Source organism: Zonotrichia albicollis, chromosome 31 (assembly GCF_047830755.1).
Source record: "Zonotrichia albicollis isolate bZonAlb1 chromosome 31, bZonAlb1.hap1, whole genome shotgun sequence".
In the NCBI taxonomy this organism is placed as follows: domain Eukaryota; kingdom Metazoa; phylum Chordata; class Aves; order Passeriformes; family Passerellidae; genus Zonotrichia; species Zonotrichia albicollis.
In genome coordinates, this window is record NC_133849.1 from 598,202 (window position 1) to 621,616 (window position 23,415).

At 50.5% G+C, this 23,415-nt stretch overlaps 2 protein-coding genes across 3 annotated transcripts in view; one reads left to right on the top strand and one right to left on the bottom strand.

Moving 5' to 3' along the window:
* The first annotated feature begins 1,290 nt into the window (after window positions 1-1,290).
* Window positions 1,291-23,415, top strand: part of LOC141725760 (uncharacterized) — a 93,777-nt gene continuing 71,652 nt past the window's right edge. Inside the window, exons 1-2 of the mRNA XM_074529794.1 lie at window positions 1,291-1,518; window positions 4,949-5,208. Of these exons, the coding sequence (XP_074385895.1) occupies window positions 1,291-1,518; window positions 4,949-5,208 (488 nt within the window). The remainder of the gene's footprint in view (window positions 1,519-4,948; window positions 5,209-23,415) is intronic.
* Window positions 10,781-14,200, bottom strand: LOC113460726 (uncharacterized). 2 transcript variants are annotated; one of them, XM_074530085.1, is made up of 3 exons: window positions 12,597-14,200; window positions 11,983-12,064; window positions 10,781-11,797 (listed from the first exon to the last, which is right to left on the bottom strand). In XM_074530085.1, the coding sequence occupies exons 2-3, from the start codon at window positions 12,035-12,037 to the stop codon at window positions 11,127-11,129; spliced, it is 726 nt and encodes a 241-aa protein (XP_074386186.1). In that variant the 5' UTR covers window positions 12,038-12,064; window positions 12,597-14,200; the 3' UTR covers window positions 10,781-11,126. The 2 variants fall into 2 exon arrangements, with proteins under 2 accessions (XP_074386186.1, XP_074386185.1); XM_074530084.1 differs by having other exon boundaries at window positions 12,569-14,200.

A 23,415-nucleotide genomic window follows, 5' to 3' on the forward strand; every position in this document is an offset into this window, starting at 1 on the left:
CAGGCCATCCCTACGTGGACCCCCCGGGACCCTCCCGAGGGGCGATCGCAGCTCCTCTGCCCCCGAAAAAGCTCCTCTTAGGGAGCCCGGAGATATCTGGGGCTTCAGTCCGGGATCTGCCTGCTCTGAACACTCTCCAAAAAAATCTTTCTGGAGGCCCCAGGTTGGAGTTATTAGGGAATTTAGCTACTTGACCTCGGCTTCCTGCAGGACTTTCAACAGACTTGTGTTCCTCACCTTGGAGTAAATGAACTTCATCAGTCTATCTGATATCATTTTTTCCCTCTCCTCCAGTGATTTTAACCAACTTTTCAAGGAAGGACAACAATTTTTTTTTTTTTCAGTGGCCACCTGTTGGGAATTTAGCTGCTAGAAAAATGGAAAAGTACAAAACCATGGCTAATTCCAAGTCCTGCACCTGCACAGATAGCAGTGACCTTGGGCCTAGCTGTGGTATAATAACAAACAGTGAAAGAGACATGAGAAAAGAGAGTGTAACCCCTAAGGAATGAGGTTGAGTTAATGCTATAGTTTAACCAATAGATTGCTTAGCTTACAGAATATTCATAAGCTTATTATTTGCTGTATAAGTGTTTGATACTTTCTTCAATAAACGGGACCAAAAAGACCTGGGGGACCGGGACCGGGACCGGACCTGAAGGGCCTGTGATGAACCAACTGGTGTCCTGGTCCCCTTCTTTCGACATAGTGGTGACCCTGAATGCTGACCCCCCTCGTCTTGACTAAAAGAAAAAGGGGGAGAGAGCACGCCACGGTCGAGGAAGTTGGAGCTGGGTCTCGTTTGCAGCCGAGACGGTGCCGGAATTTTGAAGCACCCTTGGGGTTCACATCGGTGACTCAAGCCATTACGTGCTGCGGGAGCCTGGAAAGCTGCAAGAGCGCTCACGAAAAATAAAAAGAGGTATGAAAAAGGCAAGCAGCATATAAGTTATTAGCCGCGTATCTAGAATGGCAAGAGATAGAGGGGAAAAATTGTTATTAGCCTACGGATACGCTGAAAAAACTTTCCTTAACCCACAAATGGTCTATGAACTCTCAGAACGAAAAAAATGTAGAGATATACTGTGGGAAGCAATGTTAGAATATGATAGAACAGCAAAGAAACTGAGCCAGCCATGGCAAGTAATGCACCACACACTGCCTCAGCATATTTCTGAGTGCAAGGCAGCAGCCGCGGTTCGGGACGCCTGCAAAGCTATCCTACTCCAAACTCGTCATGGGCGCAGCGGCGGTAGCGCAGCCGCGGGGGGCCGCGGCGGAAGCCGAGCCATGCGCCGCGGGAGCTGCCGCAGGAGCCGCCGGAGAAGCCGCGCCGAGAAGCCGCGCGGGGAGCCCAGCAGCCGTGGAGGCCTAGAGCGGGGGGAGCTGCACCGCACCCAGCACGGGGGGTCGCCCCCTCCGACACAGGCGCCGCGGGACCGGAGCGCTTTTTCCAGTGGAGCGCTTCTCCCTCTGCCCCACAGCGGGCAAGGGCTTCAGTGTGAGACCTTAACAGCCGTAATAAATGTGACTCTTGTCAACAAGAGAAAGATTCCTACTGCAATTAAGAGACCAGTGATAATAAACAAGTGACACCAAAAGATAACGGGACGTTTTTCACCTAAGTGTTAAAAGGGACTTTTGTTTTTTCTAACAGACTTTAGACATCAGAAGCCCAAAATAACTTAGTCAGTAGAACATCAGACTTCAAAATTATATTTTGAAAAATTTAAAAATGTTAAAAACAAGTTAAAGTGGTTGTAGAAATGAAATGTAATAAGTGTCTTTTTTGTATTTTTTGAGCTTTGTTTAGATGTGATAGATATAGAGGCAAACACTGAATTCAGGGGAGTTTTTTTTACAACTGTACCTTAAACAGTGTTTTATTCTAGGGGTATGCAATGTAGCTTTGTTGTTCCCTAGGATAGATTAGAAGTTTTATTAAATTACTAATATAAAAGGTAATGCATAAACACAAATTCTAAGTAGTATATTGTGTCTCAAAGATTTGAGCTAAAAAATGTCTATTTTACACAAGGAAAACATCTGTTGAGGTATTTCCTCAAAGAGGCATTTTATAAAAATGCTATATAATTATTTTTAAATAAGAATTGTTTTCTTTCTCTGAATCCAAAGGAAATGTTTGTTTTTAAAAGTGGTGTTTCCTACTTCAAAGCCACTTTAGAAGGTATAATAATAATATAAATAAAACAATAAAATATTAAATAAATAATAATAAAAATAAATAATAATAAAATATGAAATAAACAATAAAATAAAATAATGATGAATAATAAAATGAAATAATGATAAATAATAAAATGAATTATAATAATAAAATTAAGTGAATAATAATAATATAATAATAAAATATAAAATTAAAAAAATTGAAATAGTTAATAATTTCAAATTTTTGTTATTAAAAGTTTAGTTTTTAAAAAACGTAATTAACAAAAACATACAGCATCTGATATTAATTTTGGGATATCACTTGCTTTCTATCATGATTGCCAGCAAACGAACTTTTGTTGACCAAAAGTTTTCTGTTAAGATTAAAATTATATTAAGTTATATAGAATTTAAAGTCAGTTAAGTTTTGTTAAGTTAAAAAGTTTTAAGTATTTTAATAGGTGATTGAGTTTGAGTTCTGTTAAGTTAAAATATTTAAAAGTTTGGGTATTTTAGGTCTAAGTGCTATTTAGTTTAAGTGATGTTAGATAGATTTATGCTTTTATGATAGGCATTTATTTTATGGCCTGTGTGCAAAGTAACACACCTGAGTTTTGGTTAAGCCTTATAGTACATAGAATTCTTTTTTATATTTGTTGTATAGCATGTCTTGTAATTAATGATAGCTTTTTGGTTTGTTTTCCTAGCTTAAATCCCTTATAAGAAAAGAACCTTACTAGCTAAAAAGATTGTTTAGTTATTAAAATTGTTTATTTTTGTGTTGTAAAAAATGTAACACAGTTAGCCCATAGAACTTTTTTTTTAAAAAATAAAAACAGGGGAGATGTTGGGAATTTAGCTGCTAGAAAAATGGAAAAGTACAAAACCATGGCTAATTCCAAGTCCTGCACCTGCACAGATAGCAGTGACCTTGGGCCTAGCTGTGGTATAATAACAAACAGTGAAAGAGACATGAGAAAAGAGAGTGTAACCCCTAAGGAATGAGGTTGAGTTAATGCTATAGTTTAACCAATAGATTGCTTAGCTTACAGAATATTCATAAGCTTATTATTTGCTGTATAAGTGTTTGATACTTTCTTCAATAAACGGGACCAAAAAGACCTGAGGGACCGGGACCGGACCGGACCTGAAGGGCCTGTGATGAACCATATGGTGTCCTGGTTCCCTTCCTTTGACAGCCACTCATAACAGCCATTTTCCTCATAATTTCTCCCATAAGTTCCAAAGGAGGAAGGAGGGACTGTTTCAAAGTTTCCAAGAGTTCCTTCAGAAAGAACCACAACCTCCTCACAGAAGGGAACCATGCTGTTGTCAAAGGCACTTGAGGTCAGACAACAGTGCCTAAACTCACTGTGCCAAAATAATGTCACAATCTGGTTAAGAAAATTGTTAGAGAGATGCCTCTGCCCCAATTAAGATGCTAATGAAACCAAATCCAAAATGGATTTTATTAAACAGTAAATGTGAGGTAGAGAGAGAGATGGAAGGAAAGAGAAAAGGGGGGAGAGAGCAATGGAGTGACAGGGACAGAGACCTCCCCTGGAGGGGGCCAAGTGTGAAATTGTCCCCTCTGTGTGTGGCCTTCCCAGGGTGGGGGTTTTACACCTGGGCCAGTTTGGGTAAGAGGGGTGGTGTTCACCCCCTGAGCAGGGATTACCCCACTGCTTCAGGCTGCAATGCAAGATGTAACCAAATGCATGTTTTCCATCACCATCTTGATAAACTGCTATAAACAAGTGGGGCAGTGTTCTTTATCTCTTCCATGACTCACCCCGGATAAGGCCCTCCAGGGGAGATACCTTGTGCTAATGGGCGATTGAATGTCACCACAGGAATGATAAAATTCAATCATCCCATTGTGGGATGCTCCACCCAGGGGGAGGATCCAAGCATTCCTACCTTGATATAAGGTGAGTCTTGCTATACCAGGAGCACCTTGCCTGCTGGATTCCAATAGGACAAGAGCTCCATAACCAGCACTGGACCTTCAGAGAAAGACCAGATCCTTCTACAGGATCACTGCTTTGACAGAATCACGTTCTTGACTCCAACAGGACTGCAGCCACCATTTAATGGGACAGCTTCCACGACCCTGACCAGCAGGTTATATCCTGACCCTGTCAGTTTAAGGCACTGTTTCTGTATCATTGCCTTGATCTTCATTTTCTTATTAAATTGTAATACTGGCTTAGACCCTCCCCAGAATTGCCTTCAAACCAGTATAAAAAACAGTGTGCTCATCTGTTGTTTTCCTCCCAAAACAGGATTTCCCATCCCCAAACCTTGCCAGATGGAGGAGGTGGCTGCAAGGAAAAAGAACATGCCCCAGGAAGCCCAGGCAGGTGAGAAGGAAGCCAGTGCCCCTTTCCCCCTCTCTCCTGCTGCTCCATCTCCCAGCTCAGCACAGCCCCTGGCTGCAGGACAACCCCATCCTTATGGGGATGCACTGGGGGGAATCTCCTTCCCCTTCCCTCTGGCGTTGGGGCAAATCCCATCTTCTCCTTGTCCTTCCTCCCCCAGACAAGAAGCTGAGGATGGAGACCAGGGAGGACAAATCCCCACAGCAGAACCTCGTTGAAGAGGCCATTTTGAATGACTCCCAGTGCAGAATTCCACTGGGGAGGAAAATCCCCAGAGATCCCACAGGAGGAGGGGGTCCAAAGCCAGCCCAGGGTGCTCTGAGGAGGAAAGACCCACCTTGAGCCAGGAAGGTGGACAGAGCTTCAGCCAGAGCTCAGAGCTGGTGGACCATGGGCAGCTTCATGATGGGGAGAAACCCCACAAGTGCTTGGAGTGTGGGAAGAGCTTCAGGCTGGGCAGCACCCTGATCAGCCACCAGATGATCCACACTGGGGAATGGCCCTACGAGTGTGGGGAGTGTGGGAAGGGCTTCAGCTACAGGTCAGAACTCATCAGGCACCAACACATTCACACTGGGGAGAGGCCCTATGAGTGTCCCCAGTGTGGGAAGAGCTTTACCCAGAGCTCGAAGTTAACAAAACACCAACAGAGTCACCAGTAAGGGAAGTCCTGTGAATGCCCCAACTGCAGAAGGAGCTTTGTGCACTGCTCCAGCTTCATCCCCCATGGAGGTCTAATGTTGGAAAGTACCTGGGTGATCCATGTTCCCTGTCATCCATGCTGGGAAGACACCTGCCCCTATTCCTTCTCCTGTCAATGACATGGTGTGGAACTGAAACAGCCACCATGGATCCTCAAACTTGTGCAGGGCCCTTAGACTTCTAAAATTCCTTCTAAGAGAGGAGACTGGGAACGGCTGTATCCAATCCAAGCCCCAGTCTTTGTCAAAGGTGTAAAATGAAATAAACAGGGCCAGGAGACTTCTTCTCCTTTATAATGCCTTTATTAAAAGTGATCAGCTCAGGATTGGGCGGCTCGGCAGGGCTGCAGTCCCCGTCGCGTCTCCCAGGACAACTCAGAGGAGGAGGATATGCGCAGCTCCATCCACTAGGGGCAGAGCCGGGGATCCAGTCTTCGTGGGAGCCTTAGGGCTTGATGTCCTCGTCAGGTGTTGATCCTGTGAGCTTCCCAGATGGCTAGTCCTGGCGTTGGGACCACTCCCTGCTCAGGGCGAGAGGGACTCCGCATCTCTGCAGGCTCAGCCATCAGCTCCTCATGTCCAGACATCATTTTAGTCTCTCAATTCTTATTTGGCTCGTTGTTTTTGGGGTTTTCTCGTTGCATTTCGAGTCGGGGTCCCACAAAGCATTCTGGACTTTGGAGTCACTTTGCATAACCCCCCCCCCACTCTCTCAGGTGTCTTCCCTATGCTGGAAGAGAGCACTGCCTCGGGGAAGAGCAATCTACCACACCCAGCCAGGCTTTTTACTAACACAAAAGAGAGGATAAGCTTTAACGACCCGGTATTACAATAACAAAGCACTAAGAATCCTGGCAGCGGCCTGAGACCTGGCTGCATCCCTGCAACTCTTTCTCACAAAAAAAATATTAACTGAATTTTTGTTCATAACAAAAAAGATTGGACATTGGAATTGAACTTAAACGCTATTTGTCCCACAGGATTAATCATAGAATACCCAATAAATTTCTATAAATACAGCTCTGATTTTTTCTGATCATGATTAGACAGAATGGTTCATTTACACCACAGAGTAAATGAAAAAAATTTTCATTTTCACCAGTCTTAGGTGGTCTGGATACAATCTTCCCCGAGAGAGTCTTGTGCCAATGGGTAGGAACCATGAGAACAACAGCACACAGACACACACACAGACATACAGACACACAGATACATACAGACACACATACACACACACACACACACACACACACACACACACAGAAACGCTGAAAGTGTCCAGAGGCCAAAGAGAAAGAACTGTCCAGGTTATAAATGGAGGGAAAGAGGGTGCAATGGAGAGCACCAGGGATCCAATGCTCTGAGGGCTCGGGGTGGTACACAGGGAAGGGACCAGTAGGGAATGCCAGGGTAGATGGACAGAGTTGCACACCAATGGGAAGGGAGAACTCACCAGAACATGAACATATAAGTGTAAAAGGGGTAGAGAAGGCCAATGGAGAGGACAGAACTGGGAAAATTAACATAGTGCCGCAGAACACCATGGGGAAGTCTCTTTTCTCACCCTGAGCTGTGAGGAGTGCCCAGAGCCTGTGGTGTGTCTTTCCAGGGCATTGCTACTGCCTTTTCCCTGGTAGGCTCACAGATTTGCACAGTTGTGCAGTGTCACAATCATCTCCTTGGTTCTGCAGCCCTTCTGTGGCTGCTGCGTTAACAATGGACCTGTGGTACCATGAGGCTCCATAGTGTCACCATGGTCCCTTTGGTTCCACAAAACCTGCTGGGACATGATGGACCCTTGGTTCCATGAGGTGCCTGGCTTCCCACAGCCCCTCACAGACCCCTATGGCCTCTCAGAGTTCCCCATGGCCCATCATGGCCTCTCAAGGCCCTTCATGATGCCTCATGAATGACGGCCACTCACATCCCCTCACGGCCCCTCACAGCCCCTCTCAGCCTCAGGCCCGGGGCTCCACCCAAGGCAGGAGAACAGGTTGGGCCCTACTTGTTCTGCTTTCATTTCAGTCCTTTCACAGCCACGAGTGCAGAAAGGCTGAAATGGAGCCTTTCCCCAGCGTTTCCCTCGGGGTTAACTGCGGGCTGAAGCTCTGTGCTGGCCCCGGCCCCAGCGCCAGCATTCCTGCAGCCGCCAGGCCTTTGCTGTCCCCCCGTGTCCGCTCCCTGTCCCCGAGTCCCGCCCGGCTCTGGCAGCAGCAGCAGCCGCAGCGCAGGGGGCGCCGGCCCGGCCCGCCAGGGCTCCCGGCCAGGAGCAGCAGCAGTGCCGGCCCCTTCCCGTCTGCTCCTGCCTCAGCTCCCAAGGGCTTTTTCCAGCTCAATTCTGGAGCAGAGCAACCAGCACCCACACACAGCCCTGACTGTTCAGGGCCCGCCTGTGCTGCCCTGAGCCAGCCCTCAGAGGAAGAAAGGATCAGGTCCCAGCGCTGTTTCAGCGCTCTTTTACTCACCCTGAGCTGACAGCAGGAGGCTGCTGGTGCCTTTGCCTTGGGAATTGCAGATCATGGCTGCTCCTGGCCCTCTTCTGCTTGCAACCTGAATTTTATCCATAAAAATGCAAGTGCCTCTTTCAGTTGGCGCTACCCATGGTGCTTTCATGACAGTGAAGTCAGTATTTTTGTCACAGGCATAAAGATCAGCAGATACTGGAATGCTCACCAGCCCCTGAACACTAAGATGAGGGTAATTAAAGCTTCACAGGCCACATTTGCAGGGCTCAAACAGAGCCCTGTTGCTGGCGTTGTTGAAATAGAATAAGCTGACAGAGGCTGTCACAGAATTTGCCTCTGCAATGTGGAATTAAATCAAAAAATCCAGCAGGAGAAACAGAAACCAGAACTTCTCAACTCACTTCATTGCTCCTTCCCAGCAGCAGGAAACGCAGATGCCCAGAGGTGTTTTGCACTGCTGCTGCCCCCAGTTTGAGCCCAGGCTCTGCCCAGTCCCAGCGGGAACCTGAGCCCAGCCCAGGGAGCTCAGCGCACGCGGGGCCAGGCCCAGAGCCCTGGGCACGGCCGCCCATTGCGGGGCAGTGGTGCAGACGGAATGTCCTGCAGCCCAAACCTCCTGCTCCTGCCACACAGCGCCAGCCTTCTCCCCCTCCTCCTCCTCTCCCAGCACGGCACAAATTCCAGCTCGGAGGAGGCTTCCCCAGACAGCGCTCCAGCTTCTGTTTCAGCCTGAGTGTCCCTGCAGAGGAACAGGACATCTTTCAGCCACTTCCACAAGCACAGGCTTCTCACTTCATAGGGAATCTGGGATGCAAATGGCCTTGCTAAGAAAGCCAAAAGACGAGGGAATGGATTAGTAATTATTAGAAAAATTCACCCTTCTTTCAGGCAAGGTTCACCCTGTCATTCCCTGCAATTCTCCTTTTCAGATTGTTTCAGTCAGCTACTCTGAGAGGTCCATCTTGTTCTGGTGCTTATAATGAACTGATTGTGCTCTTGATTTATGCACCAAGACACCAGATGTGGAATCATCCACACTGAATTCAAACTCCCTCTGTCAGAGCATTTTCACATTCCAGATAATTTTCAAGATGTCCAGTGACAGGTTGGAATGATCATCACACAATTCTCCACTTGTGGCTGCAGGCTCTGGGGATTCTTTCTCTGCATTCAGCCAGGCTTGTATTCCCTAACAATTCTTTGTACCACCTCCTGTTTTCTTAGCCTGGGAACAGTAACAATGAAAACTTCACCAATGGCACAACTCCCCAGTCCACCAGGAAAAGAAAGGACAAGTTTTCAAGTCCCCAAAACCTCTGTCCTGCTTTGCTGCAAGAGTCCTGCGGCACGCACAGTGTGGAAAGCCAAGAGAAGCTGCAGGTGGTGGCACATCTTGCAACAGGAGCTCAACTTCATTCTCCAGGAAAGGTTCTTGAAAAGAGCAGACAGGATTACAGAGAAGATTCCTGGAAAACTGAAACAGCTTGAAATGAAAATTGAAAGAAACAATGCAAAATATTTTCCTCAATTTGTTTCTATGCTCCCTTTTCCATCTTGCACTACTTTCCCTTCCAGTTAATCCAAATGGATCTCACCTCCGAGATTGGTGACTTAGTGAGTTTTAGACACTCTAAAATACCGTGACCTGCACAGTTTGCCTTCCCCTGTTTTTGTTGGAAAGCAACACTGGAGCCATCAGCGCAGTGCTTGGGTCGGGCCCGAATCCTGCAGGCGGGGAATGTGCCCCGGCAGTGTGTGACCCTCAGCAGGGACAATGCTCAGCAGCGTTGCTGTGCTTGGTCCCCATGGAACCACGCCAGGAGCAGCTGCTGAGCTCAGAAGCCATCGCAGCCCCCGCCTTGCTCCAGAGCCCCTTGGCAGGGTGGGCTCCTGCCCTGGCTCTGTGTGCCAGGAGCTGGCAGCGCTGGGTGCAGGGAGCCCAGGGAGGGCACAGAAACGCTGGGTGAGAAATGCTGGGGCACAGCGAGATGGGCGAGTGCAGCCGGCCAGGGCAGAGGAGCAGCACGCACAGGGGGCACAGCCTGCAGGACAGATGGCCAGGGGGAGAAAACAACAAACTGCTCAGGAGGGTAGAGTACAAAACTTTTAGTTGCAAACTTCAGAGAATGAGGTACTTGGGAAATCTGAAGCAACATGGAATTACATTAAATCACTTCATAAAGCACTGACTTAGCAAACTCTAACCTGTCCAATTGCAAGTTAACCAGATTTTGAGAAGAGTAAGTCAGGTGAAGAGAGAGACGGAGAGAGAGATCCACAGTCAGTCTTGGATCTCAGCTGCTGTGAGCTCCAGGGCCGTGGGACATGTCAGTGTCACACCCGTGTCACAGCCTGACCTGCTCTGGTCCCTCTCCCAGGTGGGGTTTTTAGGGTGCCAGGGGCTTGGCAGCCACTTTGGGGCTGCACCAGAGGCTGCAGTGGCTGGGGTGGGGCAGTGACCACCCCACCTATGCAGAACTTACCCTGCCCCCAAACACACACTGGAGATGTCTGGGGCTGTTCATCATTTCTCTGCTCTCCAGCACCGAGGCAACGGACTCTGGCTACAGCTCTGAGCTCGTGCCCAAGGCAACCACCCTGGCAATGGGGCTCCATGGAGCTGCTCTCAGGAAAGACCCCTAAGAGCTGGGGAGTGCCCCAAAACTGCCTCAGAAACATGAGATACTCCAAAATCTCTTCAGGAATGTGGATTATTCAAGAACTCATTCAGTAATGGGCTCCCCCTCCCTTCATCATTCCCAAACTTTGGCAGTCTCATTCCAGACCCCAGCCCACTTCCCCAGTCCCAACCCCAACCCATCCCACCCCTCGTGGACATCATAACCCCCTTCCCAAGCCATATTTCCCCCATTTCGCACCTCCCAAACCCCATCCCACCCATCCTGCCCCACCTAATGCCCATGTCAAGCCTCCTGATTTGAAGGTCACTTTGCTCAATCCCCTTCCAACCCCATTCGACACCAGAGAGCTGTGGAATCCAGGAATTTTGGGGTGGGATTGAGTAGTTTTCAGTGGCATTGAGATGACAGATTAAACCCTCTTGTCTCTTTCAGTGCCAAGAAAGGGAAACAAGTACATCAAATACCCCCAAATTCTCCCAATTATCTCCCTGAATCCCAGATTGCCCTGAAACACAAGTAAAAAGTGAGGCTTTAGATGCCATTGATGAATTTATTGAGTTTTACCCAATTTTCTCTGTTTTAAAGGGATGAAGATGAATCCAAAGAAAATTAGGGTCAAAACAAAAGAATATCCAGCCGCCTTCCCAATGCAGATCACCAGGAATGTGGATCGCCAGGGCTCTGACCAACATGGGTCCTCCCATGAGGGATGAAGCTGGAGCAGTGCATGAAGCTCCCCTTGCAGCTGGGGCACTCACAGGGCTGCCCTTACTGGTGCCTCCGTTGGTGTCGGGTAAAGAACGAGCTGTCTGAGAAGCTCTTCCCACACTGGGGACACTCGTAGGGCCTCTCCCGGGTGTGGATGCACCGGTGAGTGACAAGGGTGGATTTGTGCCTGAAGCCCATCCCACAGTTGGGGCAGCAGAAGGGCCTCTCCTCGGTGTGAATGCGCTCATGTACAAGGAGGTGGGTGCTGGTGTGAAACCTCTTCTGACACTTGGGACACTCGTAGGGCCTCTCCCCAGTGTGGAACCTCTGGTGGACAACCAGGTCAGACCTGTGGCTGAAGTTCATCCCACATTCCAAGCACTCATACGGCCGTTCCCCAGTGTGGATCCTCTGGTGGCAGATCAGGTTGAACCTCTTCCTGAAGCTCTTCCCACACTCCAAGCACTCATAGGGCCTCTTGCTGGCATGAAGCTGCTCATGGGCCACCAGCTCTGAGCTCTGGCTGAAGCTCTGTCCACCTTCCTGGTTCAGGGTGGGTCTTTCCTCCTCAGAGCACCCTGGGCTGGGTTTGCAGCCCCTCCTTGTGCGGGATTGCCGGGGCTTTTCCTCCCCATTGGGTTCCTGCACTGTGGAGTCACTCAAAACAGCCTCTTCCATGAGGTTCTGCTGTGGGGATTTTTCCTCCCTGGTCTCCATCCTCAGCTCCTTCTCTGGGGCAGGAAGGACAAGGAGAGGATGGGATTTGCCTCTGTGCCACCCAAAAAGGGAAGGAGATCCCCCCAGTGCATCCCCACCAGGACGGGGTTGGCAGCAGGGTTGTCCTGCAGCCGGGGGCTGTGCTGGGGTGGGGGATGGAGCAGGAGAGAGGGGAAAGGGGCACTGACTTCCTCCTCACCTGCCTGGGTGTCCCAGGGCATCTTCCTCTTCCTCCAAGCCTTCTCCTCCTCCATATTGCCAAGGTTTGGGAATGGGAAATCCTGGTTTGGGGAAAAACAAGGTGCGAATGCCTTGGGTTGGGGATTCCTCCCACCCAAGTCCATCACTAGAAGTCATCTGGTGTCCATAAAATCCTTCAAAAATCAAAAGTGAATCAAAAAAAGCCACCAGGATTTTCCCATTTCTAGTCTCTGGGGTTCTGGTGGTCCCCTGTCTCAGGGCTGTTGGAGATCCCATGGGCACTGGGGATCTCCCCTCTCCACGGTCCTGCTTAGGGATGCTGGGGGGTTTTGGGGTCCCCTTCTCCAGCCTCACCCCAGTCCTGTCACTAGGGGCTCTTCCCTCTTCCCACCACCCTGTCCTGGTTTAGGGAAAATTTGGGAGAAAATCTCCAAAAGAGGTTTCCTCTAGAAAGCAGATTCAAGCGGCCCCTCCTCCAACCAGATCGAGAAAATATTTCCATGGAGAAAAGGGGAAAAAACCTGTTTATTTAACAGGCAAAGCATTCACCAGCACAAAAAAATGAACAATATTAAAAATAAAACCTCTTGCCGCTCCAAAAGAGATGACAACCTCAGAAAGTCCCTCTGTGGGCTGTAGCTCGGCTCACTCAGTCTCTTATCAGTCTCTTATCAGTCTGTTAACGGCCCCTCCAGCACTGGAACTGCCGCGGCCCAGGCTCAGCCTGGTGGGCCACAGGTGTGAGCTGCCAGTGGTGTTCTGGGTGTTCAGTCCAGAGCAGGTTTAAACAGCTCCAAAGAAAAAGAAAAACCACAGTTGGAGGAACTCCTCTGCCTGAGCGAGCTAAAACTAACTAAAAGCAAAGGAGAGCTCTGTCCTGCTGTCTGTCCAACTGCAGACAACTGATAACTTAGGTTTTAAATTTTTGCATTCTGTTTTGATGTGCAGCTTTTAGTTTTATATTAAGTGTTACTGGGATCTTTTCACAGGGTGGTGAAGACACAACAATCCTGTTCTAGCTGGAGACTCAAGGATAATCTCTTAAAACTTCAGGCCCAAAGCATAAACAATGTGAAAAGAGGACAGCAGGCATGCAAGCAAGGAAGATGTAACTTCATAATTTGAAACTATTAATTGAGCAGTTAACTTCTATATACAAATGGACTAAAACTTGTTTAAATGTGAGATCTCATGACCAAGCCCTCTTCTGCTCCCATCTTTGAGCCATCCAGGCAGAGCCACAGCTATGGCTCCTCTGCTGCCAGGGTGTGGCCTTTAAAGGCACTTCAATAAAAATCAACTTTATTCCTCTTAACTCCATGTGGCCTCTGTTCCAGCTCCTTAAGGCATCACAACAGTCCAGGACCCGGAATGTGGAGGAGTGAGTGCAGCGTATGAAAACAAACTACTGCTCTTCCTCCTCCCCTTCGCTCTCAGAACCAGCATTAAAGGTGTAGAACTCATTTCTGGGCTAAACAGATCGATGGGGTACGAGCATCATAAAGTCACCCCAGGACACGCCCCTGTCAGGGTAAGGGGGTCCCGTCCCCGCCTCATCTCCGGGCTACCGGGGGTCCCCCAGCTCTGGTATCGCCCCTTCCCCTCTCCCCGCCCCGGGGGTCCCCCGTTCCACAGCCCCAGCTCTCACAGGGATCCCCAAAACCAATGTCCCACCCCGTCGGTACCGGGCCATCCCTACGTGGACCCCCCCAGGACCCTCCCGAGGGGCGATCGCAGCTCCTCTGCCCCCGAAAAAGCTCCTCTTAGGGAGCCCGGAGATATCCGGGGCTTCAGTCCGGGATCTGCCGGCTCCGAACACTCTCCAAAAAATCCTCCCGGAGACCCCTGGCTAGAGCCGAGGCGAGCTCGGCCTCCGCCCTCCCCAGCGGCTCGGGGCTGGGGGCGATGCTCCCGGGGCAGGAGGTGCTGCAGGCTCGGCGTGCGGGCGCTGCGAGCGCCGCGATTCTCCCGCTCCCGCTGCTGCTCCTCGTCTCCCTCCTCTTCCTCCCGCATTTCCTCCGCTCCCAGCCCGGACCCCCCTTTCCCACCGCTCTGCCCCGCGGCCCCGCAGCACCGGCTGCTGGGTGGGGGAGCCCCCGATCGGCCCCAGGGCTGGGCAGGGGCTCGGGGACCCCCCCGGGGCGGATCCGTCCCCCCGGCCCGAGCCCCAAATTCCGCTCCGGGCCCGCTGGGCTCTGCGGGCCCGCCTGGCAACCGGCGAGTCATCGGCGAGAAAAGCTCTGGTTGGCTGGAACTTGGTTAGCACCTCCTCTGCTTGGCTGGAATTGTGAAAGGCGCTGCGCCCTGCGGGTGTCCCCGAGAGCTGCGGAGTTGGGGCCGGAGCCTTTTCATATTTCTTTCTCTCTGAGAACATTTCTGATTTATTTCTCTCCCTCACTCCTTTCCATTTCTTGTTCAGTACAATCCAAGTTCGAGCAGATCCGCAGGTTGCGTTCCCATGGTCTCATTTGCACCTTCACTCAGGTGTGAGAAGGTCAGAGAGCCCCCCCAGCCCGAGCACCCTCAGGGGTGAGAGGGACACAGAGCCCCTGGTCCCCAACCCTGCACAGGCATTGCCTGAGGCCAGAGGGATGGAGACCCCCCGAGCATCCCCCAGGGTGAAGGGACAGAGACCCCTGAGCATCCCCTGGGCTGAGAGGGACAGACACTGCCCCGAGCACCCCCTGGCACAGGGGTGAGAGGGAGGGAGACCCCCCAGACATTCCCTGGGGTGAGAATGATGGAGACCCCCTGGGAATGGCCTGGGGTGACAGGGACAGGGACAACCCCTCCAGCCCCTCCCAAGCATTCCCAGGGCATGAGGTACAGAGACTTCTCAAGCAGCCGCTGAGCACTGTGTTATAAATGAGAAGCTTGACTAGGCCAATATTCAAGCAGCAATCAATTTATTCATTAATATGGTAAAGCAATACAGCGTTGGGTACGGCGGGGGAAGTTTTCCCTATGTGGTGGTTTGACCAGGAAGAAGTGGGAATTCTGGGAGGCTGTGGTCAAACCAATGGATGCTCGCAGTTTGATATTGGCACCTTGTGTGACCAGTGCAGTTTGGACACACCTCCGAGAATACACAGGGGTTAAAAAGCAGAGCTCTGGCCCTGGGAGGCTCTCTTGGGACATCGAGGAGAAGAGGTCAGATCTCCCTCCCCTGTCCAGCCGCTGCTGCTGGGCGGGGGAGGGGCAGCCATGCGGTAGGCCCGGGGCCTGGACAGAGATGGGGGGTGAGAAGGCCCTCAAGGATGGAAGGGTGGAGGAGCAGCCCCAAGAGACATCGGGCAGACATTTCCCCCCCCCAGGAGGGAGAGAGAGGGAGAGTCGGCGAGTCGGAATGTGATAGTAGCCGGCCCAGGAGGAGAAAGGGGGGAGAAGGGTGCAGCCCGGCCGGCCGCAGCAGCAGCGCGTGTGGGAGTATCGTCGTTCTGAGACAGGCAGAGACTGAAATTTTTAACCCCTTTCTTTCATGATTGGGGCCTTGCAAGAATGCTGATCCTCCTCGGAGCTGACTAAGAAGGGAGATAAGAGATAAGATGAAACAAAGACCTGGCCCGAAGGACGTAGAGAAGACTGGCTGAGTGAAGAGAGAGATGCTTGGAGTGGCCTTTTGGCTGGACTTTTCTTGTGGCCATGGACTCAGTTTGTTCCTGTGACACAGAGACTGCACTTAGGGGGAGGCAGTGCCTCAGAACCAGGAGGGTTCATCGTGGGGACCCCTCGGCCCCAGGGGGTTGGAAAAATATGGGGGGGACAGATGTCCCAAAGCAGAGACTGTGCCTTTTTGGAGTGAGACAAGGCATCCTTAAAAGACAACCCTAAAAGCAGCTCTGGTCCATGCACGGTGGTGAGAGCACTGGGCATGGAAGGAAGATGTCACAAGCGGCAAAAGGACTTTCCGGGCAGTGCCGAGTGACATTGGAAGCACAGAGGTTTCAGCGTGTTTCCAGGGGAAGCCTATGGAACAAGAAGGACTCCTCTCCTCTTCATGAACTGAAGTTTGAGTATACTAAAGTGTGGTGCCAGACTGGGCAGTTGGTGATTTGGGAGAATGTATCGGATTGGGAAATTCAGGTAGTGGGGAGGAGGAAAGTGGTTTTTTTGTAAGGTTTTCAATTTTTTTTTTCTCTTTTCCTTATAGTTTTTCCCTATTTTCCTGTAGTTTAGGTAATAAAGTGTTCTTTATGTTTAAGCTGGAGCCTGTTTTGCTTATTCCTGGTCACATCTCACAGCAGACACCAGGGTGAGGGCATCTTCATGGGGGCACTGGCTCTGTGCCAGGCTCAAACCATGACACCCTCCAACTGCACACCGATAGTTGAGGCTTACAGGTATTTATAGGGGTACTCATCAGCTTTCTCAGCAGTTTCTATTCCCAATTTTTACTCATCAGCAGTTTCTATTCCCAATTTTTACATCCCAATTCTATACCTGTTGTGAATTAATTTTTCTCAGGATGTATCCCAGAAAGGAGTATCCCCAGATGGTGGTGGTTCGGTTTCCGAAAGAAGGAAGAAATCTCCCAGATGGTGTGGTCCAGATTCCAGATGTGGGTCCATCTTTTAATTGCAAGGACTATAAATCTCATAACAGTGATGTCCAGCTACCCTTGGTCGAAACCATAAACCCTTAAGTTGATGTTCATCTTCCTTTCTCATGCTGCTTTTCACAGTTTTGTTAAGGTGTGAGATAAGCATGTTTCCTTTTATATATTCTAAAGCTATAGTTTCAAAGATCCTTACTACATACAGAATTCTCAAATTACACTTCAAAAGGTTATTATTATTGCAAAACTCTTTAAGGCTTATCGACAAGCAGAAAGTTCTTGTCAAAAAGCAATATCCTAAAAGCGTTAATTCAAATGCTCCTATATCACTTTAAGATATATCAAGGATAATTACGAACAAAAGTTCAAAAGTGCCGAAGGAAGGGGACCAGGACACCAGTTTGTTCATCACAGGCCCTTCAGGTCCGGTCCGGTCCCGGTCCCGGTCCCTCAGGTCTTTCTGGTCCAATTTATTGAAGAAAGTATCAAACACTTATACAGCAAATAATAAGCTTATGAATATTCTGTAAGCCAAGCAATCTATTGGTTAAACTATAACATTAACTCATCCTCATTCCTTAGGGGTTACACTCTCTTTTCTCATGTCTCTTTCACTGTTTGTTATTATACCACAGCTAGGCCCAAGGACACTGTTATCTGTGCAGGTGCAGGACGTGGAATTAGCCGCAGTTTTGTATTTTCCAGTCCTTAGCAGCTAAATTCCCAACACAAAAGCCTTCTTCTAAGCTTTGCTTTCCTCAGTAATTATTAGAATTCATCTTTATACCTGTCCCATGGTCGGTTTCCACACAAATTACAATCACAAATACCACGTTGCCTGTATGTACCTGACACAAAACACAGCTTTGTATTTCACAGGGGGGCACAGGGATGGCTCCTGTGAGAAGCTGCTGGAAGCTTCCACCGTGTCTGGCATAGCCAATTCCTGGTGGCTTCAAAGATGGACCTTCTGCTGGCAAAGGCTGGGCCAGTTACAAATGGTGGCAATGCCTCTGTGATACCAGATTTAAAAAGAAATCAAAATAGAGATTGTGGTGCAGTTTAAACTCCAGTCAGAGGAGAGCAGAGGGAGAATGTGTGAGAAGAACAACTCTGCAGACATCAAGGTCAGTGCAGAAGGAGGGGCAGGAGGTGCTCCAGGCCCTGGAGACCCAGGCACCCTGCAGGAGAGCCATGGAGAGAGGAGCCCTGCTCCCAAGCTGGAGCAGCCTGTCCCTGCAGGAATGCACCCCTGGAAGAGTGAGCCATGCTGCAGCAGTTTGGGAAGGACTGTTGTCCCTGGCATGGACTCACACTGCAGCAGTTTGCAGAGGGCTGCTGCCCCTGAAATGGACTCACATGGGAGAAGCTCCTGGAGAACTGTCTCCCTTGAGAGGGACCCACGGTGCAGCAGGGCAACCACTCCTCTCCCTGAGCAGGGGCAGAAGCCATGGGTGATGAACTGACCATAACCCCATTCCCTGTCTCCCTGCACTGCTGGGGTGGGAGGCAGAGGTGGAAGGAGGGAGGTGAGGGGCATATTTTATTTCCCCTTTTCCTGCTCTGACTTTGTTAGTAATAACTGAATTTCATATCTCTAAGCTAAGCCTGTTTTTCCCAGGACAGTATTTGATGACTGATCTTGCCCAGTCCTTATCCCAGCCCATGAACCCTTTATTAAATTCTCTTTGTCCAGCTGCAGAGGGGAGTGAGTGAGCAGCCCACATGGATGCCTGGCATTTGGCCTGGGTCAACCCACGACACCTTGGTACCACAGGGTCACAATGGACCCTTGGCTTTATGAGATCTCATTGGTTCCATCAGGCCCTGCAGGGCCACTTAATTCAACAAGGCCTCAAAGTTTCACAGTGGTCTCCAGGATTCCATGGGGCCCTGCAATGTCAAAATGGACCTCTGGATCCCTGGGGGCCCACAGTGTCACAATGGGCTCTTTTCATCCTACAGCTTCACAATGGCCCCTGGGTTCTATGTGTCCTGTACTGTTCCATGAATCCTTAGTTCCATGGGGTCCTGTAGGTCACAATGGTCTCCTTGGTTTCGTTGTTCCACAGTTGCCATAATTTCCATGGTATCACAACTGCCCTTGGATCCCAAGAGGCCCCAGAGTGTGACAATGGCCCTTTGCTTCCATGACACCCTGTAGTGTCACAATGGTGCCCATGATTCCATCAGGCCCTGCAGTGACACCATGGACAGTTGGTTCAGTGACACTCCGCAATGTCACCATGGCCCCTTGGTTCCACAGAGCCCCACTGTGTCACTGTGGTCCCTTTGGTTCCAAGGCTCAGAAGTGCCAGAATGACTCTTTGGTTCCATCAGGCCTTGAAGTTTCAAAATGGTCTCCATGGTTTCATGAGTACCCCCTGTGTCACAAGAGACTCTTGGTTCCCTGAAGTTCTCCAGTATCACAATGGGCCCTTGGTTCCTTGAGGTTTGGTAGAGTCCCAATTGACTCCTTGGTTCCATGAAGCCCTGCTGTGTCACAATGCCCATGGTTCCCTGAGTGTCCATGGTGTCACCACGGTCTCCTTGGATCCCCAGTATCACCACGGTCTCCTTGGATCCCCAGTATCACCATGGTCTCCTTGCTACCATCCAGGTCTTGTAACAAGAGACAGGAAGCCATTTTGTGCCTTAGATGAAAGGCTGCAGAACTCATGGTTGTGAGGCTGTGTCACTGACAAGAAACAAAAACCCACCTGAATCTGAACGCCAAATATCATCTCAAGTACCATCAATCCCAGCCTCAATAGAGGTAGAAAATACAAACAGAGATTCCACAGTAAATCAAAAACAGGGACCATATTTGGAATGCAGCCAAATGCATTCAAGTGCATTCAAATGCACTCGCTATGATGGGGAGGTGATGATCCCCTATTCCAAGAGTGAACTTACAAAGGCCTGACTATTGAGGGAACTGCAGAGAACCAGAATATAAGAAAAGCAGGTGCCATAGGTAATTCTGGCATAGGGAGACCAGAAAGCAAGAGTAGATGAACCAGTGCAGTCACCACCAAGAAGATCACGTTCACATGCTGTGGGCAGCAACCCCATCAGGCCATGTCACCATCCCCTGGTGCAAGGGGGATCACAATGGTTCATTTCACTGATCTCAGGGTGCAAAGACACACAGCAGGGGACTTTCAGTATTAACCAAAACAAATGCACCTTTTATTGAGTGCCCACAGCAGATGAAGCAGAAGGATTAAAATGGGGATAAAGGATAGAGAGACAGAGAAAAGGAGGGGGGAATAGCTGCCAACAGAGGGATCCTTGTGGTCCAGCCAATAGTTAAGTCTGGTCATGTCGGGGAGAGTCTCAAAGTCTTTGGATAACTCAGGGCTCTTTTATAATCTACCACTGGGAGGGGAGCAGGACGGCACATGGAGAGAACAGTGGAGAATAAATCCATTGGGTACAGGCACAGACAGTCCAGTTCTGAACAGCACAAACCAGTGCCAGGAGGGAGCAGGGCCCGTTGTTTCAGGACTGGTTCCTATGGGAAACCTCCTGCTTCCCATGGCAGACATCCCGCTCCAGTCAGGCCAGCACCCCTGGGTCAGAATTTGAGGGGTCTCAGTCTCAGTCCTTGGGGAGGGCTTTAATCTCCGTCCTTGACGGCAGCTGTGAGGCAGATGAGGGATCTTCGGACCGTCTCTTACAGACTGACATTGCAAAACATAAAAATAATTATTCATCTCCCCTTAAAAGAAAATTAACTGAATTTAAAAATTATAATTACTTTTCTTATTTATAGTATTATTATTCTATATTTGTATTACCAAATTTGAATGTTTATATTAAAAAACCCATACCATTTTAGCAAGCAAAAAATGTATTGGTCATTGGTTCTAAGTAACACGATTCTCTTCATTAATTCACTGTCCAGTGTGGCTCTTGATTTCTCCTTTATACTAATTAGTCCTATTTTAAATCCTTTCGTCATCTTTTTTATCATTTTCACAGACAGGGTAAAAAAGGCCACTTTGGGGTCCATGGAGACATTTCTGAGGCACATTTGGGGCAGTTCTGAGTCTGGGAGGGAATTCAGAGAAAACTTGATGGTCTGGAGGACACTTGCAGGAGCCAGGTGGGCACTTGGAGGGGCACTCAGGGATTCTGAGAGATAGTTCACTTGGGGGTCCGGGGGGGGGGGCCTTGGGGGTCAGGGAGGGGAATTTGGGGCCCTTCGGGGTCCGGGCGGGCCCTTGGGGGGCTCTGACTGGGATCTCTGGGGCGCGAGGGTTGCAGGGAGTTGTAGGCGACGGTCTAATACGGTTAAAGGGGCCGCGGAGCATCACGGGAGTTCGAGACGCAGTTGCAATGCCTCTCGGTGGAAGCGCGGGGCAGGACGGGAGATGAAGTCCCGGCTGGAACAACACTGGACATGCGCTGCGGAGCATGATGGGAGCCGTAGTCCCGGAAGTGGCTCCAACGCTTTGTTTGGTAGTCCGGGAAGGCTCTTGGGGGAGACTCCTGCGTCCGAGCCGCGACTTGAGATCCTCGGGGAAACGTAAGCGGTTCGAGAGAACTTGCGGGGAGTTCGAGGACCTCTAACAAGGCTCTTTAGGGTGCGGGGCAAGGCAGGAGTTTTAGGCGCAGGACTGTGTTCTGAGGGGCTCTGGGGCCGCGGGGGAGGAGAGGAGATGAACTCCCAGACGTGGCTGTACCGGGAATCTGGGGGGTCGGGAGCACTCAGGGGATCCGGGGACGCTTTTGGGGGTCCCGAATGGGCGCTGAGGGAGCACTGGGGGATACTGGAGGGTCTGGGGGACACTTAAGGGACATATGGGGGGGGCAGATCCCGGATGTTCTGTGGAGCGCGGAGCATGACGGGCGTTGTAGTCCCGGCTGCAATAGGGCTGAATCGGGCCGCGGGGCATGACGGGAGTTGTGGCTACCGTAGGCACCGTCCCCGAGTTTCCGATCTCTGGCGCTGATTGACTTCGAGTGATGACGGGGAGGGAGTCTGGGCAAATGGGATGTGGCAAAGGCGGGAACAGCCCATTCAACCTCTCCAGTCCCTCCCAGTACAGCCCAGTTCATCCCGATTACAGACCAGTACAACCCCAGTACAGAGCAGTACAACCCCAGCACAGCTCAGTTCATCCCAAGTAGAACCCACTTCAACCCCAGTGCCCCTCCACTCCCTCCTAGTACAGCCCCGTCCCTCCCAATAACCCTGAGTTTATTCCCAGTCCCTTCCAGTTCCCTCCAGTGTCATCCACAGGATGCCCCAATGTCCCCAGTCTTCTCCGCAATGGCCCCAGAGTCTCCAGTTTGCCCCAGTGTCACTCCCAGTATGTCCCAGTGTCTCCCACAGCGTTCCCAGTGTTCCCCAGTATGTCCCAGTTTCCCCAGTGTCACTCCCAGTATGTCCCAGTGTCTCCCACAGCGTTCCCAGTGTTCCCCAGTATGTCCCAGTCCTCCCCAGTGTTTCCAAGGACAGTTTCATCTCTCACGGTAGCCGTGGCAGCCAAACCCAGCAGTGGGGTCAGTGCAGTGCCCATGGCCACAGCCCCTTGCAGGGGCCCAGTGCAGCTTGGGCTGATGATCCACCCTCACAGCTGGCCCAGGGCAGCTCTGCAGTGCCTTTGGTGGCACCTGGGGCTGGCACACACCTGAGCAGGGTGTCTGTTTGCAGTAGGGAAACTCAGCAGTTTGACATTGCTGCAAAAAGTACAAAAAGGGAAAACCCCTCTCAGGCTGGGTGCAGCCAGCTCTGCAAGCACAGCAGGGCCCAGGGCAGTGAAGACAGACAGGATGGGGCTGGGCAGTGTGGAGCAAGGTTGTCCACACTGGGTCAGAGCTCCAGGCACAGCTTCTGTGAGCAGGCCAGAGCTGCTGAGGAGAGACCCTGGGTCAATATCAATCACAGAATGCTGCAATTACCTCTGCTCTAAGGAGAAATTTAATAAAATACACCTTTAAAACAGGAATGTATATTTTATTACTGCTCTTTGAAATCTTTCTCCATAATTGGACTAGGAAAACTTTAATGACCCTCTCAGGGCTTTGCTGTTGTTTACATCAGACTCAGTCCTTGAGAGTGTTTTGAAAAAACTTCTCAAGAACACAAAGTTAAATTTAGACTCCAAATTTTCTTGAAGTTTTAATGGGTCCCACTGAGAGACACGACTGGAAAAGTGTGCCCAGGTTCCAGTTAGAGCAGAACACTGGAGGCAGTGATGACGGCTGGGGACAAACAAGACAAAGGTGTCTCTGGTGCTGAGCAAAGCTGGCTGGGTTTGAGGAATGCAAAGGGCCAAGGCCTCAGCTCCAGCCCCTGGCCAGGCAGATCCTGTCCCTCCCTCCTTGCTCAGGGCTCTTCCCAGGATGGGCACTGGCATGTGGGGATGTGCAATGCCAAAGGCAGGAGCATGGGGCGGCCCCTGCCAGGCTGCTGAGCAGGGACAAGGAGGCAATGAGGCCCCAGCCCTGCAAGGGTCACTTGTCTCCTGCTCCTGCCTCAGGCCCAGCAGCCATGGCCAAAGTGCTGCCCAAGGTGGCTCTGGCAGGGCTGTCTTGCAGCTGCTGCCCATCCCTGTGCCCTGTGCAGCCCAGGCTGTCCCACGGTGTCCCTGCCCTGCGCCTCTGTCCCTGCAGGCTGTCGGCATCCCCTGGCTGCCCCACCTGGCTGGGCCCTTCCTTTGCTGACAGCTCTGCCTCCTGTCTGCCTCTGCCTGCCCACACAAAGCCTGGGACTGATACCACAAGGGTTCATTCCATTTTTACCCTGCCTGTGAACTTTCAGCACAGGAACAAGGCATGCAGGGGATGCTTTCCCAGCAAGGATGGTTGGAAGAGAAGAAGAAGACATCTGGCTCAAGGGTGCAGGGACAGAGAAAACAAGGA